At 48.3% G+C, this 19,501-nt stretch overlaps 1 protein-coding gene across 2 annotated transcripts in view; it reads right to left on the reverse strand.

Annotated features, from left to right (window-relative positions):
* Positions 1-19,501, reverse strand: part of LAMA5 (laminin subunit alpha 5) — an 88,020-nt gene that overhangs the window by 42,886 nt on the left and 25,633 nt on the right. For both annotated transcript variants that reach the window (XM_027710703.2, XM_039378531.1), the window contains exons 3-6: positions 7,261-7,378; positions 3,452-3,570; positions 2,916-3,086; positions 2,616-2,713 (exon numbers count right to left, since the gene is read on the reverse strand). In XM_027710703.2, coding sequence (XP_027566504.1) covers positions 2,616-2,713; positions 2,916-3,086; positions 3,452-3,570; positions 7,261-7,378 — 506 coding nt within the window. The remainder of the gene's footprint in view (positions 1-2,615; positions 2,714-2,915; positions 3,087-3,451; positions 3,571-7,260; positions 7,379-19,501) is intronic.

Genomic DNA, 19,501 nt, shown 5'->3' on the forward strand with positions numbered 1-19,501 from the left:
AAAAGAGACTGACAGATGGCACAAATCTACCAGCACACATGGTGCTCTTCCTTCCAAAATGGGAAAGAGGAAGTTAGAGTTCAGGATCCAGCAGAGGGAAAGCATCCTTCATTTGCAGACGTGTATCTGGCTGCTGTTGTCTTGTTGGTTATCTTCAGCATCAGGCACAGAGGCAGAGCTGGACTCTCCAGTTGTCTCCTCTCTAGCTTGTGGCATCTGTGATGGGTGTACCCACAGAAACAGTTGCTCTTATCAGGCGGATGTAGAGCCCTTGCAGAGTTCTCCTGAGCTCACATCATGTTAACACACCTGAGCAGTTGCATGTCAACACAGGATTCCTGTCTGGGCTCTCCGTGCCAGGTTCCTGCTGATGCTTATCTCACTGCTCCCAGGGTTTGCCAGGAGAAAGGGCTGTGCCTGATCCTGCTGGTGTTCATCTTTAACCAGGAGAACATTCCTTCCCTCTGTTTAATTCAGCCCATTCCATCTTGGGGCAAAGACAGACAGTAGTGAAAAGTGCAAAGAGCCTGGAGGAGGCTGTACCTGCCCACACACTGCAGGTCCCTGCTCATCCACACTCTCACAGGGCCCAGACGTGCTGCCAGCTTAACACAGCTGGATGTGCAGCCTCCTTAGCTTGGCACTTGACAGAAACTTTCCAAAGCTGGATAAACATTATCATTTATGACCAGGAAGTCAGCTCACAGACATGCTTCATCATGTCCCAAAGTCTTTGCCAAGGTTTCACCTCACCTCTATCAGTGCTCATCCTGCCTTGCTGGGCAACAGGCACAAGAAACACAGGGTGTGCAGAAGAGGGAAGTTACAATGAGAAGCGGAGACAACAATTGGGACTTTTAACAGGGCCAGGCCAACCCACATTCCTCTGTTTGCATTTCCTTGCCCTGTTGCTGTCACCCATCAGCATCTGAAGAGGCAGGACATGTGCAGAAGGACATGCTGCACAGATTTCTGAAGACATGACATGTTTCTGTCAGCTGGGGCCCATGACTGGAGAGGACAGTGTGTCTGAGCCCCAGCTGGCATGTAGCATTACAGCAGGTATCAATGAGCTGGCTCTACCCTGTGTCAGGGTAGGAGGGTTGGGATGCCTTCCCAGCAGTGCCCACTTCAGCAGGAAGGTTAGACACAGCTGCTGCTGGAGCCTGGAGAACGGCAGCATTTCACCAATTACTCATTTTCTCAACTGAAAGTATCATATTTCTGCTGACTCCTCCGTGCTCCTGGGCTTGCTAACAGGGTACAGCAGTGCCATGAGAAATTCTATTTACCCAGCACCTTTTCCTGCTGTATCCCAAAGGACTTACAGCTGTTATGTGATGACTATACAAAGCACCCGAGTAGGAAATGTTTTCTCCTCCAGTCCAGTGCAATCTGCTCTGGGTGAAATGCAACAGCTGCTTACCAATATGTGCTGCAACATCAGAGAACAGAGCAAAGATGCCAAATGCATCCAAATGAGAGTGGAAGGAGGAAAATTCTGGAAAGCAAGAGACAGTTGCAAGTAGAAGTAGCACTGAACAAGAATTTCCAACACATCTCTCCTTGCTCAATTTTCGCTCCCTTCCTGGAGAGCCCCAAGCCACTGATTCACTCAAGAAATGTCACAGCATTTCCATGTTAAAGAATGATTTGGCCCCATGGAGCCTTTTGCCCTGGTACACAGGTGTACTGGCATCCAGCAACACCAACGTCTGAAAAACAAGGGACTGTACATTCAAATATTTATGAACTTCCTTTTGTCAGACAGTTTGGCACACTAAGGCAGACTTGCTTACCAATACATCTTTGTTTTAATACTTAACAGCTTTAACCTTGGCTGGGACTCACTGGAATTTTATTTTAGAAGATCCAAAAGCTCCACATGATCCTGATGAGAAAGAAATACAAGCTTCCCTCATCCAGCTGAATCTACCCGTCCCTTTTATAAAGGCAACATTCAAGCTGCAAACAGATGGCTAAAAGCAACACTTTCGTGGCTGGAAGCAGCTCTTTGGCATTCCAAATTGCCAAGGCAGATGGGAAGAGTCCCATAAGCCAAAATGTAACTGCTTTGCATGCTCTTTTTCTTTTGCAAAGAGTAATTGTTTAGCTACATACATAACCAATTTATGGTTCTTATGATTAGAAATGGCCTCTGGTTTCATGGGGACTCTCATTCTTATCTATTTATGATGAGCCAATGCTCATCTATTTATGAGAGCATTGTGCCAATCCTTAAGAAGTCATGTGGGAAGCAAGAGACTTCTCTGAACAAGTTCAGAAACCAGCCCTAGACTTGGATGGAAAACCTCCGTGTTCAACATTAGTATCCCACCTTTCCATTCCAGCACTCTGCTCCCATGGGATGGCAAAGTTGTGGACAGGGAAACCAGACCAGGGAGCTGATCTGGCTGAAAAAAGAGTCTGACAAAACATTTAATTTTTGCTACTTTGTCTGGAGCAGTTTCTGATTCGTTCTCAGGGCAGAGCCACGATCAGCAGCGCTGGCACAATTACGAGCTCAGGACAGGACACAACTCACACCAGCATCTCCATTCTTAGCACAATAATTCAAATGCTTTTACACAGAACTGGGACTTTGAAAAAGGTACCTGTAAGGGTCGTTGGGGTCCTTGGCATCACAGACGTCTGCGTGGCCGTGGCAGACACAGCGCCCGCCGATGCTGATATCTTTGATGCTGTAGTAATACTGCAGAGCACAAGAAGAGTTGGCCATTAGTATCTTTATAAATAAGATTTGTAACTGTTCTACTGAGGATTCAGCAGGACTTTACCCAATAAAACGATCCCCCCCAAGGTAACATCCAGGGATGTCTTCTCCCCAGAGGTTGCATGCACAGCCCTCAAATAGTTCCATCTCACTAGCAAGAGGCATCAAAGGCCTGCCTTACCCTCCTTGTCACCGTAGGGTCCCTCAAAGCTTTGCCCATCAGGTGCCCGAGCAGAGTGTTTGTCTGCAGGAAGCGCAGTCTGATGTTGGTGGCTTTCGTGAAATTCCGCAGGAGAGGAGAGTAGGAGAAGTTCATGGCTCCTGGTCGCCCATTGACCAGGGAGACAACAATCTGTGAATGGAAGGAGGGAAAAGGCCGGCATGGATGGGGCCTTGAGCAACCTAGTCTAGTGGAAGGTGCATCTGCCCACAGCAGGGGGTTGGAACAATATGTCTTTAAGGTCCCTTCCAACCCAAACCATTCTGGGATTCTATGAGAAAAATCTGTGTAATCCTGTGGAGTGGGGGTAAATTAATTTCTCCCTTAGGTGAACCCAGTTATCCACATGACCGAATCAGTTCCCTGCCAATCTCATTTGGTCTAACCGAGTAGTTTAAGTGGCATCTGAAAATCAAGAAGGAACCAATTAGTAGGAGTATCTACAGCCACTGAGAAACCCCGGAAACTCCGGGGGATGAAAATGTGCAACTGCTCACCTCCCCATTTTCCAAAGGCACGATCCGGGAGTATTCAGTAGTGCAGATGGCATGGTCGTCCCTGGTGATACGATCCACAGTGTGCTGTCCAAACTTCTCAATGCAGTCCCTCTTGGAAGCTGTTCATCAACCAGGGAAGACAGCAGTTAAGAGAAAAGGAACAATTCCAAGCCCTGTATGGATTTTCCCACGCTGACCACAGGAGAGATGGGTGTATGATCTTCGTTAAGCATTTACTACATACAGATTGCTTTGTATCATTAACTCTGTCACATGTGAGGGAGTCACTGTAACAGTAATAGGTAGAAAATGCCCCAAATCACCTCTCTGCAGTAAATGAGGAAAGTGAGAATGGCTACTGTACCTACTGCAACCACCTGCAGAGGAACCCACCCCTTTATTTTGGCATCAATCTCACAGCTGAACCAGCTTGAGATCTAACCCTGGTCTGGATCTGTTGCCTGGCTGGCACTGGATTTGCTGCACTGCTTCCACTGAACTGTGGAAGGGCCCTTTGCTGCCAGGGCTCTGCTCTTGATGAAGGAGCTGTTCCATCATTTTACGAGGCTCCTAAACTTCTTGGGTCAGTCCCAAAGTCAGCACAGAATCACACAATGGACATCTCCCACCACTTAGGGTGGACATGCAGGTGTGGGGAGGGGACCTGCAGTATTTGGGAGAGGCAGAGCAACTGCCTGCAGGATGTCTCCTTCTCCCACCTTAATATGAACTCTGCAATTGCTCTTAAACCAACACTACAAAACAGAAATGCCAAAGCCACCAAGAACCACCCCCTGGGGACAGCAAACGAGGGCTCCTGCCACTAAGTGGCAATGCAAGGCTGGGTAAAGCCAGGGGACAGAAACGGTGCTGGCTCAGCGACCTGCTTTGGGGACACAGCATGCCAAGACTCTCCTTGCAGCTTCAGGGATGTCCTGGCCCCTGTATAGGTTCTCCTGCAAGTCCAGCACCCTTATCCCCAGGATGTCTGACATCCCTGTGCTGGCAGGGCCAACCAAACCACTGCGAACGTGCTGGGACAGCTCAGGACCTGATCATGCAGGGTCCTACATCTACATCTACCCATGCAAAAACCTACATTGTGCCATTCTCAAGGACTGTTCCCACAGGAAGAGCCTGGACAAAGGCTGCTGGTCTTCCCACTCCCATTCCACCTGTGCCAGGACCTCACAGCAGTGCGTGCTGAAGCGTATGTTGCTGCAGCTTTCCTGAGGGTGTTTCCATGTGGACAAGAAGGAAGAAAAGGCAGCCAACACAACCTGCTGTTCCTGCCAGCAGTGTTCAGCTCACACAGGAAGCTGATGGGGAAACGTTAACCCAATTCAAGGGAATAATCCTCCAAAATCTGTCGCAATGTGCTTCAGGAAGGCAGGTCCTTCATTCCATGTGCTGCTCGGGTAGGCTGAGCCAGGCAGAAGGAGCAGCAAAGGGGGAGCAGAGAGCTTCTGCCTCCCTACCTTCACGCCTGGCCTGTACCCACCCACACCTTGTCCCAGCAATGCAGCCTCACTCCATGAAACACTGTTTTGGCAACAGTGAGAGCTCAATTGCATCCAAAGGAAGATGTGGAAACATTTAACATAAGGTCTCTGGCCGCCAAGCTTTCCTTTACCAGGTGCTTTTTTTAAAGGTAATTTACTTTTAAAGCCCCAGGCGAGGAGCCTGTCACCACTGGCTCAAGATGATTGATTTCTAGAGAGCTGCCACGGCTGGGCATGGAGACAGGATGCTCAGCATGAGGAAAACCAAAGAACTCCTCCAAATCTACAGAACTGTGTGAGCCAGATAATGGGCACTCTGAACTAAAGCAGAGCAACCCATCAGCTTTAAACCCCAGCAGTGCTTTAAGGAAAGACAGAAAAGGATGGAGCCTTGCTCTGTGCTGTGGCTGCCTTCCCCTCTGCAGTGGCACTGCCCAGCAAAGCCAGACCAAAGGGGCTAATCCTGCACCCTGATCCTGCACAACACCACGAGGCTGTGTGGGACCGAGCATCTTTCACATCCTGCCCCCATCTGAAACGCCGTGTGGGGAGCCTTTCATGGGGATAAACACCCCCATAAATCTCTCCCCAGCGCTCCTGCTTCTCTTTTGGTGGCTGAGGAAAGCACGGTGCCTCCCCACCATGATGAACAGACCCGCATTGCCACAGTCCCTCCAGCCCCCCTCCCTGAGAGGATCCATCAGCTGCAAGGGCAGATGCTTTCCACAGCAGGCACTTCTTCCCTACTCCCAGAGAGCTAAGCCCAAAAGCACCTCAGCAGCCTGGCTGGGGGGCCTGGGGAATCAAACACCTCCCACGATGAGCGTGGTTTGAGGGGCAGCGCTGAGTTGGGGTGGACAGTGCCACCTCTGGCAAGGCTTGCTGGCATCTCTGGAGAACACTTGCATTTCTGCCAGCTGCTTTTAACCCTCTTACTGACCTGACACGTGTTTTTATTAGACCACCTACAGAATTCCCCATGCCAGAAATAAACCTCCGAAAAGGACTTCTTGTGCTAGCAAATCTGGCAGGTTTTGGAGCAGCCACCTCTTTATTTCCATGGGAATTTTCCACTGGGCTGTGTCACTGCATGTCACTTCTCCAGAGGGGTGGTAACAGGGCCTGATGTTGCAGGAAGAAAGAGGACTCCAGATGTTGCAGCTTTGCCACTACACACAGGAATAAACCAGCAGGGCAAGAGCTCTCCATGCAGCCCCAGACCTTGCAAAAACACAACTGTAATGGGCCCCAAGAGAAGTTTCAGAGCTGGAACATAAATTCTCAGAGACTATAGAAAAAAGCAAAGCAGGAATTCGACAGCACTAATTCCCTACTAGCACACAGCAGAGAAGAAAACATCTGCACTGGAGAGGAGCTACCACACTAAGGCAACACAGCAGTAACATGTCTGCAGCTCTTTCTTGCACAATAAGGGGCTCAAAATCCAAAGCACAGGCTGACAGGTAAGCCAGAAATATGAGCCTTCAGGGACAGCCCAGGGCAAGGCCTCCGAGTGCTCCCAGGTCCTTCCTTGCCAGGTTTTAAGCTCTGGCTGTAGATCTTAACTCACATCTTCTCCCAATTACTGCTGCTGCTTCTGGGAGGAGCTGGTGGTTAACAAGTTCCTCAGCATCCGGCTACCCCATAGACCCTCTGGGAGAAGAGTTTTGTAGAACCAGCTGTTTCTTAAGGTTTTAATCAGAGAATGGGGAAGCCAAATGCACAGACTGGATCTCCACAGCCATCCTGTCCAGCCAGCTGTCTCTGATCCCACCTTGCACAGCGGCAGGACAGCGGTTCCCTGCCCTGCATAGGCTGTATCCAAGAACAGGGGACAGTTTTTGGCTTCCAGACTTTTCTGTGACAGCAGGCACTTGGAAGTGAGCTGCTGTTTTGCATCTGGAAGAGCTGAAATACACCAGCCTGGGATAGTACAGAGCAGACAGAGAAGAGGGCAGGGAGGAGATGACAAGAAATCTCAGTTCCAGACCTTGATCAGCAATGCCCAACTATTGACACCGGCGCCAACTTTGGCATTCCCATAGATTTGGGTGGGCATCAACGACAATACTTTAAAAAAGACATTTAGTCCTAGAGAGTAAAAACATTCTCCTGCCCTGAGGAGCATCTAAGCTTCAACTCTTGCAGCCTTATTGGGCAGAAGAAACCCAGGACATGTGCTGCATCACAGTAATGACACGGAAACAGCTCCAAACCCAGCCTTGTATTTGCACGAAGAGCCCTCTTCACCACGGCCTCACTACCTGGCACTGAGCTGCAGCTCTCTTGCAACACTGAAATACTTACAGGCAAAATACTGCCAGGGCTCGTAGGTGAGGCCGAAATCAGTTGATCGCTCCAGCACCCAGAGGTCAGGACGGGGGGAATTGGCAAATTTGATCAGGACATATGCCACGTGGAAGAGCTGAAAGAAAGGAGCACAGAGTCAGTTGGCTGCTTGAGGCATCAGAACCAGGGAAAGCTTAGTGGGATCCAAGTGGAATGAATGAGCTGGCACTTTGCAGATCCTGCTGCTCACAAGCAGCCTGTGGAGCAAAATCCTCCGTATCTAAAAGGATGGTGATATAACACGGCTGCTGGAGGGAGCCAGATTAGGGAGCTCAGCTCCCACTGCGTGCAAACAAAGCACAGACTTTGTGGCTATGGGCTGTACTCAGGTTGTGTTGGGTGACACCTTAGACTTAGCCTTGACCTAAGCAGCCAGCACTATAAACCAGCTATGACACTGTTCTGGGGGACTCGGCTTTTGGGCTGTTCTTGAGGTGAGAGGTGACACACTGACCTGCCAGCCAGGAAACATCCAACTGCACCTTGCAAACAGTATCACTAAATCCTCTTTTTTTTTTTATAAGGCATTCCACTTGGCAGCCCTGCTTCATCCACACAATCTGTGTTTTGAACATGGTTGCAGAAAAGCCCCAGCACAGCTCCCTCTTCCCCAGATGCCACAGGGAAGGGAGAGCAGGAGACCCACTTGGCTTCAGCACAGATCCAACACTGGGCTTCTCCCATTTGTCTGGGCACTGACATGTGCACACACACTCCTGCCAAGTATAAAATAAACGTACTCTTTAAAGAGCTAAAATGTCAGTGCTAGAGAGAAACAAAAGCCCCAGCAGAATTTCCCTTCCCCGGCTGGCACTGGCTTGCTCCAAGAATCCCCACTCCATCATCCTGTCACAAAGTGATATTTAAAGGCAAATAAAGTTCTCTTATCAGAGAAAATTCCTAACGTCAAAAACAACCCAAAAGGGAGTTTAGTGCTTGAAAGGCAGAGATTTATAGCTCAGGAGTCCTTCCTCATGCAGAGCTGGAGCTGCACGAGCACATACCCCCCAAAGACTAACAGGTATCCAGAGGTACAGTTCTGCAAGGTGAGGACAAGGACGGTTCCGTGCCCATCCCAGCCCACTTGTCCCAGCCATGACCAGTTGCAGGAGGGCCAGAACAGCAGCCACCACCTCAGCCCTGCCCCAGCCACACACATCGCTGAGCCAGAGGGCAAATATTAATAATAACATGCCTCCAAAATAGCCCTGACAATCCAAAAAAGACTTTTTAAAGGGCAGAAGAAACAAGGAAGAGGCATTTGAATCTACCAAGTCATCCAAAAAGCACATATCTTGTTATGGTCATTCAGACAAGGGGTCCAAGTGCTGGTGTGTGGGTATGGAGCAAGAGGATGGTGCAGCCCTGTGGACTGGCACCACCTCAGTCACCCCCTCAGCAGGACATACAAACAAAAACTTCTCAGGCTCCTACCAAACATTCCTCTGGTTCTGGGGCAGCCTCTCCTCCACTTATCAGGAATTGCTCTGGTTCCCTTTGCAGGTTGGTGGTACCTGAATTCACACCTGGGAGTAGGCTAAGGGGGCTTGAGAGAGATGCTCGGGGAGGAGTGAAGTAGATCCATCTGGGAAATCTTCATGAAGCACAGCAGGTCAGAGGCCATCTCCAGCTGGGAATGGGCAGGAGGGTGGGATTTGTCACCTCTCAGGGTTTGCACTGGTAAGGACTGGTTCCATCCAGAATGGAGAAACCAAAGTGGCCACCCAGCACAGTTCCCTAATGCTAAAAGACTTGCAAACCCAATCAAAGAGAAACAAACATCCCTTTAAAGTTAGTAAAAACTGAGGGAAAACAGATCTAAATGCTGCCCTAATTCCCCTCTGCAACCTCCATGTGTTTTCAAGGCACACAAGACTAGGCTTTTTTGGAGGAGCAGTGTTTTCTGCCCATTTACACTCTCAGCAAAGCTGTTATTTGATAGTGAAACCCAAGAGGCTTCAGCTCAGGCAGCTGCTTTCTCTGCAGGACCAGTTCTCACAGCTTAACATCTGCCTCTTGGCATGGGAACAGGGCTGAGCACCAGCCTGTGGAGTTACACCTTCTCTCCACTGTAAACCCTCCTCCAGCTTTATTCTCCAGGGAATAAATTAATGTTCCTGCTGGAATCTAGCACTGCCTTTAGTTGGACAAAATTCCCTGCAGCTCCAGAGTGCCTTTACATGTTCTGGCCTCAGGCACTGGGGGAGCCTATGCTCTGAATGAACAGCAACCACAAACACAAATTTAGAAATGTGACATGCATCCCTCTCTTTTGCATTTCCTTTTGCATGCCAGTTACAAATTTATAGTCAATAAATCCCATGGAGTTTCTGGGGGGGTCCTCCTTGATGTCCAGTTTTATGCTGGAAGGAAATGTCCTTGAGTCCAAACTCCTTGCACGCTTCTAGTTCTCAGAAGTCCCCTCCCTCTGGAGGGCATGGATTACCATGCAGTCAAATTGGTGCAGCTTTTGCACAAACACTGAAGCAACACCAAAATCTGACACAAAAGCAAGCCTCGGGCTCAGTGATTCACAAAATGAAAACAACAGCCAGAAAAAGAACTCAGTGCTGGTGGTTGCAAGTCCTGCTGAAGTGCCCCCGGGGGCAGGGAGGGGTAGGGTCAGGCAGCCACAGGCTCCTGACCCATCGGGGCCCTCTTCAGCTGAAAGAAGATGATGTAGATGGTTTCAGTACATTCTGAGTCATGGGAGACACGTACACACAGTGGGCACTGGGGAGAACTGTGTCCGTGCTTGCTGGGAGCTCTCTGAAAGGCCAGGCCCAACCCCACTGGCAGGGTTAGATGTCCAAGACCAGGGATGGCATGCTTTCATCTTTTATTACTGCTTTTCACAGGGAAGCAAAAAAAACCAACCAAACAAACAAACCCCAAAAAACTCAGTTCTTGTTGGATTATTTCTGGATCAGCTGCAGCAGCTCAGCTGAAGCCCAGTGCACATATTCACTCTCAAAGCCAAATGCAATTCCTCCCTCCATACCCAAACCCATCACTAGCACCGCTGTGTGCTGTTAGACTGCTGCTGAATTTTATTCCAGTCATGACTGCAATTTTGGGACACAAAGAAGCCAGCCAACACTGCACAGTCACTCCCCTCCAGCATGGAAGGGTTAGGGTCATTCCTAACAGAGCACAGAAAATATTCAGCAGTCTGCAACTGCAGTGAACCCAAAACTGGAACAGGACCCGCATCTGGTATTCAGGGGGATTTTTGTCAAGTCTGGTGAGTCTCCTGCCCCTCCATCCAACATCCTTATCCTGCAGAACATCACAGCCTGCCGGAAAAAATAACAGCAGATTGCCTGGTTCAAGTGCATCTGCTGAGAAATCTCAGAGAGAGATGCAAAGATGGAGAAGTAGCTCTAAAAATAGAGCTGGCAGAAAAGCCAGACTTTTCATTCCATGTTTAGTTCCAGTATAGTTCTGCCCAACCAATATTGCAAGAGAAATGGTTGGGTTTTTTTCCAAAGCCTTTATTTAGCTCCTATTATCAGTCAGATGAATAAAAACCTCTATGCTCCCAGCTGCTTTGGCAATTTTTTTCCCTTCTTCATGGAGAAAGGAGGTAAAGCACCAGATCTGATGCACACACTTGTCTCCAGGCACACAGATTCCTTGCTCTCCCCACCTCTGAAAGCATGCCAGGTACAACTCAACCTTTGACCAACGCCTGGGATTTCATGAAATGAGCTTTCAGCCAGGAAATTCTGACAGTATTTTAATTAGCAACCAGATTTCTTTCAAAATAGTAACATCCCTACATCTAGTTAATGTTGCTGTTAGTGGTTTAGAAGCAAGTTTCCTTAGTGACTATCACTGCCTGGAAGGATGGAGAAAGCACTGGAGCCAGGAGAGGAAGATGGAGATGAGGGCATTTCCTCCATCTCCCACACTCCATTCCTTTGCATCTTTGGATGGTGGGCAGCTTTATCAAGCACCAAAATCCCATGAAAATAAAATTCTGATTGCAGCCCAGTGTGACAGTTCAAAGACACGAAGAGTAAAAGATTTCAGAGAGACAAGAAAAACTCAGCTGCTTTTGGAGCAGCATGTTGTCTGTCCATGCATTCATCCATCCTCCTGTCTAAGCAGCACACAATGGCAAAACTTGCACATTTCTGCTCTATTCCCTCCCTTGAGAAAGTAATTTTAGTTTTCCAGCTCTGGGAGGCACATGTGGGAACAAAACAACAAGCTGGACCAGCCATATCCTGTGCTCCTTTGGTGAGGGAGTTCTGGTGAAGTCTCACTGATACTTCCAAGGCACCACAAAGCCATACAATAACATTCAATAAACAAACAAATCTTCATCTTGTTGCAACATTGGCAAATACATTTTGATCAACAACGAGAGGGGCCCTTTTTGGTCCTCTGACAAAAAGGTATGAGCAGGCTGTGCCGGCCGAGAGCTCCACAGAGCCCTGCTCCTGGAGCACACAGGAGTAGTTTGTACAGCAAACCACTCACTAATTTTCCATAGGACAGATTTATTACCTTTGGCGTTGACTTATGAAAACAGTACCATGTGAAAACAAAGCAGTTCATCTCTTCCCAACTGCTGCTGGATATCCCCATGGAGCTTGTGTGTGGATAGCACTGCCAGCGCTGCTTATTCCTGCTTGGGATTTCCTGGAAGGATCAGGTGGACCTGCCGAGCAGGTGCAGCTCAATGCCAGTGCATGGGCAATAAATCCCACTGTTTTGGGGCACGTGAGGCCTCCTGGACACACACAGAAAAGGGCTTCAGGACATGTACAGCAGGCACCTGCAGCATTTTGGGGTGCACTGCCCCCCAGTCTGGGTCACTGCACAGCAGCTCCAAACATCTGTAAAAACCTAGAGGCAGGGAAAGCAGAAAAAGAACCACCATGGAAAGTTTGGAGGAGTGTTACTTATTTTTCCCCACTTCCAAAAGTGACCAAATGATTTTGCTCCCTCCCAAGTCCATCCATCCCCCAAGCACTGCCTTGGTCCAGCACTGCAGCCACAAGCCCACCTGCAAGATGTGGCAGGTGTCAGAGCCTGGATGGGGTTATCAGTCCACAGCAGCAGGGAGAAGCAGCTCTCTGGGAGCACAGGTCACCTCTGTCCACAGCCTGGTCACCAGCATTCGAGCAAGTGGCTGCTCAGCTGCCATGAGCTCTCGTCAGGCTTGGAAATGCCCGGCAGAGCTGGCACTGCACCAGTGGCAGAAGCTAAAGCTAACAAGAGATCAAGCCTCTCTGTGCACTTTTTATCCCCACAAACAAGTATGTGGAAGGTGGAAAAGCCCTGGAAAGGCAGAGAGCTTCTGACTCACTTTGAATTTCTCTAGGTCAGTGATCTGCCCTTTTTGCATCCTTTGCCTGTAATCATTTATTCTCCTGGAAGCAATGGATTTATTCATTAACAACTGACTGTCCCCCTGCTGAGCTTCTGCTGTCCTACAGCAGATTTATTTCTCCCCAGCCCATCCATCAGAATCCTTTATTAAAATCTCTCACATTTAACTATGGGCAACTGTGTCCCTACCTTTTATTTCCATTCACACAAGAACTACTTTAACACTACTAGGCAGCTAAAAAAAGGGTGCTTCCCCTCCAAGCAGGCATGGCTTTTTATCCAGTCATTTTTTTATAAAACACTCAAGTCCTGGAGAGCAAACAAACGCCCCTCCCCATACACACAAAAAAAAAAGGCACAAAAGTCAGTGTTTGAAAGAGGGGTGTGGTACCAAAACACACTTTGCCCCCATTTTGCTCACAGCACCTAAAAACAATCTTTTCCCAAGTTACTCATGCAGGGTTACAGGGTTCTGAATGAGAAGGTTCCCCATGCTTGTAGCTCAAGATTTTGATTGCCAAGCTTTGGAAACAACCACCCATCCCTTTCGCTGTCTGCAGTGTCCATTGCAACTCACCACGCCCATGCTCTGAAACCCTTCAAGGTGCCCCACACCTCTCAGAGAAACCAGAACTGCCTGTAAGCAGGTGGGTTAGCTCTTCTCTTCCTCCAAAAAGTCTGGGACAAGGCAGAGGCTTGGGAGAAGCAGTACCCTGGCTGCCCAGAGCTGCTCAAGGAGGTGACAGCCAGCCCCTGCCCAGCTGAGGACAGGGGTCACAGAGCCAGAGCCCAGCACAGACCCGAGCCCCTGGGGAGGTGACAGAGCTGCAAAGTGGCAGCTATTAAATATCTCTGCAGGGTTGGGGAGAGAGACAAGCACTGAAACTCGGGGCACAGGAAAAGGACTCAGCTATGCACCAACCCATTTTTAAATTTTTCTCTTAAAACTCTAGAGTTTTACTGAGAGACATCAAAGAAAACACTCTCCAGGAAAATACAGATTCAGAACTACCAGCCAGCATGAAACCTGCCCAGTGTCATAACAAGCAGCAACAGCAAACCAGTGCTTTATGATGCTATTTTCTAAACAGCGCCTGTTCCCTTCCTAAGCAGATTGGCTTAGATGAACAGCTGATGGAGCATTTTCCACAAAGGATTTTTTATTTAAATGCCACTTCTGAGAAGGATTTGGCTCATTCACTGATTTCACACACAGCACTGCTTTATCTTCACAGCATCCTCCTGTGTGAGCTGTCCTTCCCTGCCAGTGCCAGACACCTCCGGCCAAAGATCCTTGGGGGACCAAATCTGTGGCACTTGGCACAAGGCTGGGCAGAGCAGTGCCATCACTTGTAGCCTGCACAGTACTGAATTGAAGGTTTGGACAGCCAAGTTTTAGAAATGACCTCCAACAAAGCAACAGCAAGAGCCTGATTTGCAGCAGGTTCAGCCAGCTGGCACAGAGGAGCACGGGCAGGACATGGGGTTTGGGGAGCATCCCGTTAAATCCTTGCCTGCCTGGAGATGCAAACAGCAAGTGCCACAGAGCTACAGGGGCAGCGTTCAGGGATGCTCAGACACCAACCTGTACACACTCAAACATGAGCCTGTGCTGAAACTCAGGTGTCACTGCAGCCAGCCGTGCTCAAGGTGGGCACATGTAACCAGAGGCATCCCTGCAGAGCAAAACGGGTCAGGACAGAAGGGGATGGCTGCAATTCCTTGGGATGAGGCTTCAGTCACTTACAGATAGGAGTTTGCCCACACCAGGCTCTCACTGTGCATTAGGAGACTCCCTGCACTTGGCTGAGATGACCTTGGTAACTTTCTAGGTTGCTGGGTGAAGTATAAAGTAACTCAAAGAGGAGACTTAAACATTTGTCTTTTAGCCCAAACTTGAGACAGCACATCCTCAGGGAAGGGATAAGGTGACTCTCCTGTCACCACAATGAGGACAGCCTTGGGCACCCCATAAAGGGATACAATCACTTGGCCCCCAAGGCCAGCCCAGCCTGGGAGCTGACTGAGGCTAGAGAACATGGAAAGGACATCAAAAGGACTCCCACCCTTCCCAGTTGCTTTAATCCTCTTGCAAGCAGCAGCAGAAGCCCAGCACAGAGGTGGCTGTAAAAAGGGCCTTAAAACTTCCTGGCGCTTCAAGGATTTCAGATTCTCAGACTATTTACCTTGAGGTGTCAATTGTCTTTGATGGTTAAATACTCCTAAGAAGCTTCTGGGAATGTTTTTTGGGGAGTTGGGTGTTCTGGGAAAGTATCTGCATCAAGAATTAGTTGGCAGGATTAGTGGCAGTTCATACCAGGGTCTTCCAACCAAAGTGTCTGCAAGCAGCTCTCAGTAGACAGGTGAGCAATGAGCAGGTGGCCCAGGAACACTTGATATTCTAGAGGAGTTTAACTAGAAGTCGTTCAAATTCAGCCAGTTAAATATATCCAGTCACTTACTTGATGATGGTTTTGAGGAGAAAAAAAAAAACAAACCCCTCACTGTTCTCAAGGCTGATTTTTCCAAGGCCCTTGGGTCCACTGCCTTATTTCTTCTCCCTTGAACTAATATGAGTTTGAGACTAATTTTAGCATAATGAAAACTATACCAGTAAAAACTCTAGTAATCCCAAAGCATACAGAAAACAATGTGCTTTCCTATAAATAGAAAAACCAGGGAGTTCCTGATGGCTAATACTAACTGGTGTGCTTGCATCCTAAATCTGAAATTTTTCAGCAATGACAGCCCTGCCTGGTACTCCTGTTTATCAACGTGCAGCCTAATGGAGGAGAAACTATGACCTTGAGCACAAGAAACAATCCCATTAAAAGTCCATGTTCATTTCTCTACCAGCCAGTGACATCACCACTAAGGACTTCACCAAGAGTTTGTCAGTCATAGCCTGGCATTGCTGCTCATCTTTCTCATTTCCTCCAAGAATAATTGAACAGCTCTCAGTTAATTTGGTTAACTGTTCACCAGCTGCAGTGTGTGCTGAGATGCAGAGAACAGTGTCCACAGTCACGGATTGTTTGCTTTTAAAACATATAGAAGGAATCCGTGACTTTGGCAGCGACGGTGATGAAACTAAGTCATTAAACCCTGGCACATTCCAGATCCAGATGTATGGGCACAGCTGTGAGAAAGCACAGGCCCACGGTCCAGCACAGCAGAGCCCACTCAGAGCCTCTGGTGTGCTTGGCTCCTCCAGGCTCTGCCCATGCCACAGCCCCTTCCCCATGAGCCTTCCTGGAAGGAAGCACAGGGGCTCTTTCTGCACAGCTCCTCCAACTCCCACTCCTGCAAGCCACCACACTACAGCTTGCAAGATGCAAATCATTCGTGTCCTTATAAATAAAAGTCCAGGCAAAGCCTCAATGGATTTGTGAGTGGAGCTGCCTCCCCCGAGCAGAAGCTCCCACACAACCAAGCAGGAATTTCAGCGTGCATTGGGCCAAAATTCCTCAACTTCCTCCAAACAGCTCCTCACTGAAAAAAATCTGATCTGACCTTTCATACCACTTCATTTCTTCTGCTCCACAATTAAAAAGCAGCACAGCCCAGACCTCAATTTCTGCATGGAAGCAGTGTGGGCTGCTGAAAACTGGGGAGTGTTGAGGTAAATCTCTGCGTGACAGAGTATGTGGCACCTACATTGTACTGCTGATATCTAAGCTCAACAAACACTGTTGGTGAGTAAATTACACCCCAGTAAAGATGGGGAGCCTACCAATGTGGAACCCCTGAAGCCATTTCAGGGCAAGCAAAGAAACTGGCACAGTCAGAAAAGAGTCTGGTTTGGTTCTCAGTTCAGGTTCAACCCAAGAATCAAGGCCCTGAGAGATGTAATACTCAGAAATTTTCAAAACCATGCCTGAAGAAAGGATTTTTGTTTGGATGTGTCTTAAACCCCCAGGAGCCAGTGTGACCCTGCAACCAGTTCTGTAGCTCACTATCTCCCTGTCATCACTCTGCCTTCAACACCTCCCAAACCCAGGGAGTTAGAGACAAACCTGCCATGCAGACAGGAAGGAGACCTCTCTCCATAGGGTGAAGAAATCCCTAATGATACAATGCTGACTTCCCAACAAGCTGGAGTGGGAAGGTGGAAAATCAAGGCAAAATGCACAATGATTAATTTTCCTCATTGCAGAAGTGTCAGACATCACATAATGGATTTGTGGAATAAGAATGAAGGTAGGAAAAGCTGAGGAGGGTACATGAAAAACCTTTTGACTTAAGCCAGGTATTAAGAGCAAAATCCTTTGAACAGATGAATATAACAAAAAAAAAAATGCAGTGAAGTAATATACCTGATGTCATACAGCTCTGAACATAATGAACTTGTATCTAACAGGTAGTCCAAGTTAAACTAAAAGCTGTTTCAGGTACATCACAAACCAAACTGGTTGTGCAGAGCAGTTGGTGGGAAAAGTAATCACCCTGACTGGACAAAAGTTCAAATTTCCTTGAACTTCCCAGTCTTCCAGTTCACCCGTATTCTCTGAAGTGCATTATCTCTGCTTGCAGGGTTTACTCCAGCCTTTTATTGTTGTCTTATCTCCAGCCTCTTCCTGCCCCAGCTTCAAAAAGAACATTGAGCATCACAGAACAATATGAATGAGCTAAAAAAAAAAAGTATATATAAACACCCAGTGCAAACTCTTGGTCAGCCTGGCTACCCAGTACACTTGTGGAGGCAGGATGACCTTTTGCTTGCAGCAATGAGGAGAAGCAACCTCCCCTGGCTGATGAGGACAGGGTAACTACAAGACTTCCCCGGTGCATTAAGCGCTGGTCAAACCAGACCGACCTATCTGCAGCCCATCACTAATCCCAAGCTAGGCAGCATCCACTGGGATCACAGGAGGAGGAAAAGAGGCAAACGCATCTCAGCTATGTTTGTGCCAAGAGCAAAAATATGGTCCACTCTTGGGTATGATGGACTAAGCAGCCTCTCTGCAATCCACATTGCGACCTTTTTGGATGACAACTGTGTAGTAGTTGATTCCTGCTGTTGTATCTGTGAGAGTGGACTAAGAAGTGTTTCCGAAGAGCTGGAGGAAACTTTCTGTCTGGCTGAGGAGACTATGTCCCAGAGAAGACCCTTCCCATGGACAACATCCATTCGTGACAACTGGGAGAAATCCCCATGCCTGTCACACCAGCAAGACAAATCCCAGGTGGCAGGCATCCGTCTCCCAACAGCACAGCAAGATGTACATGTCTGCAGGGGCACAGACACCTAACAGCAGCCAGGTATTGGTGAGATGTCTCAAAAGGCACCAAAACCACAAAATACCAAATCAAAAAGCCCCAAACTGCCTGGTCCCAGCTCATCCCACACAGTCCAGGGCTCGTGAGCTGCGGTCACACCAGAGCCCAAGCTGCCGCTGTGGGATTTTTGCACAAGCCTCTCTCTATCTGCCCAGGAAGAGCCTGGTTATGACACCAGAGGCTCCATTCGAGACAAACGTAATCTCCCGAGATAAGGTTTGTCTGTGGTGAAAGGAAATTGGCTGCTTTGTTTCAAACCAGAGCTGCCTTGTAAGTACCTTTTTGCATACCCTCGCATCTCCTCCGTTGAGCTGCTCAGCCCCAGTGGGTCAGCTCTGGAGCCCAGGAATAAATCACTGGAGTGGGCTCCCTGCCAGCACAGCCGGCAGCAGCGAGGGTTGCGGCCTTCTGTGAAACAGCCCTCCCTGGGACCGGCTTAATTGGGCCCTTTAGACTCGCTTCACATTTCCAAAAGAGGCCACTGTCCCCCACCACTCTTTGCTCTTTGCAGAGGCAAACCCAGGAGCCCAATCCATCAAAGCCTGATGCTAACAAAGACCAGTAACCAATTAGCAATCCCCCAACTGACTCATCAGGGGTTCCTGAAACGTAGATGTGCTGCAGGGTGTTCACCTATTCTGACTACGCTGCAAGTCTCTTGAAAAGCAGCTTTGAGGTCATCCAGGCTATTCAAGTTTTAGGTTATTTTTAGGGCTCCAAATTATGTAGGGATATCCGGGAAGACTTCACAGATTTAGTCCCATTCCCACAGAGTTCAAGACTAAATTGCTCAGAAACTCATTTTATCCTCAAGGGTGTTTTCTTAATGTTTGGCTTATGCCCTCCTGCTTCTATTGGTATTTTAATTCTTTCTAAAAAATCTTATTAAACGTTATTTTAAAGGGAAAAATATGCTGCAGTCTTTGTGGGAGAAACATATTTTAAAGCATTTCCCATATTGGGAATGGAGGTCTAGAACATCTGAAAAGTCCCATCCTGCCTTTCCCATTAGCTTCAGGCTGTTACCACAGAAAATGTGAGAAGCAAAAAGGATGTATATTTTTAAAGGTACATAGGCAGGAGAGAGCACAACAGCTGATCTAAGCTTCAAGCTAGCCTTTGCAGAAGTGGCAGCTACAACACAAACTGTTGATCACTTGCCCAGCATTCCCATCCATTCCCACATGGGTACCTGTGCCTCCTTATGTCCCCAAAAGACTCAGGGACCACAGCAGAGACCCCAGCTCTGTGGCTTAACCACCTTCCCACCCGCTGGGCTACTCCTTCCTTTCCTGTCCAAGAAATATTTCAGTTCCATTTTCCAGCTCTGCTCTCTTTCAGTCACCTCAGTTCCCTGTGGGGCTCATACTCCTCCAAATTTTAATTAGTCCATAGCAAAATTTTCCCCGCTTTTTTTCCTTTCACACTATAAATTATCATCTACAGCATCAACCACTGCTGTTCTGCTCCAAGGGCTCTTTCACGAGCACACCCTGATTACAACACCACTTTCATGAGCTGATTTAGATCATGGCTTGATATTAGCATCAATGAAAGCTTCCTTTCTCTATCTCTG

The sequence above is a fragment of the Pipra filicauda genome, unplaced genomic scaffold, assembly GCF_003945595.2.
Source record: "Pipra filicauda isolate LSUMZ 115617 unplaced genomic scaffold, ASM394559v2 scaffold13_size5146498_pilon, whole genome shotgun sequence".
NCBI lineage: Eukaryota > Metazoa > Chordata > Aves > Passeriformes > Pipridae > Pipra > Pipra filicauda.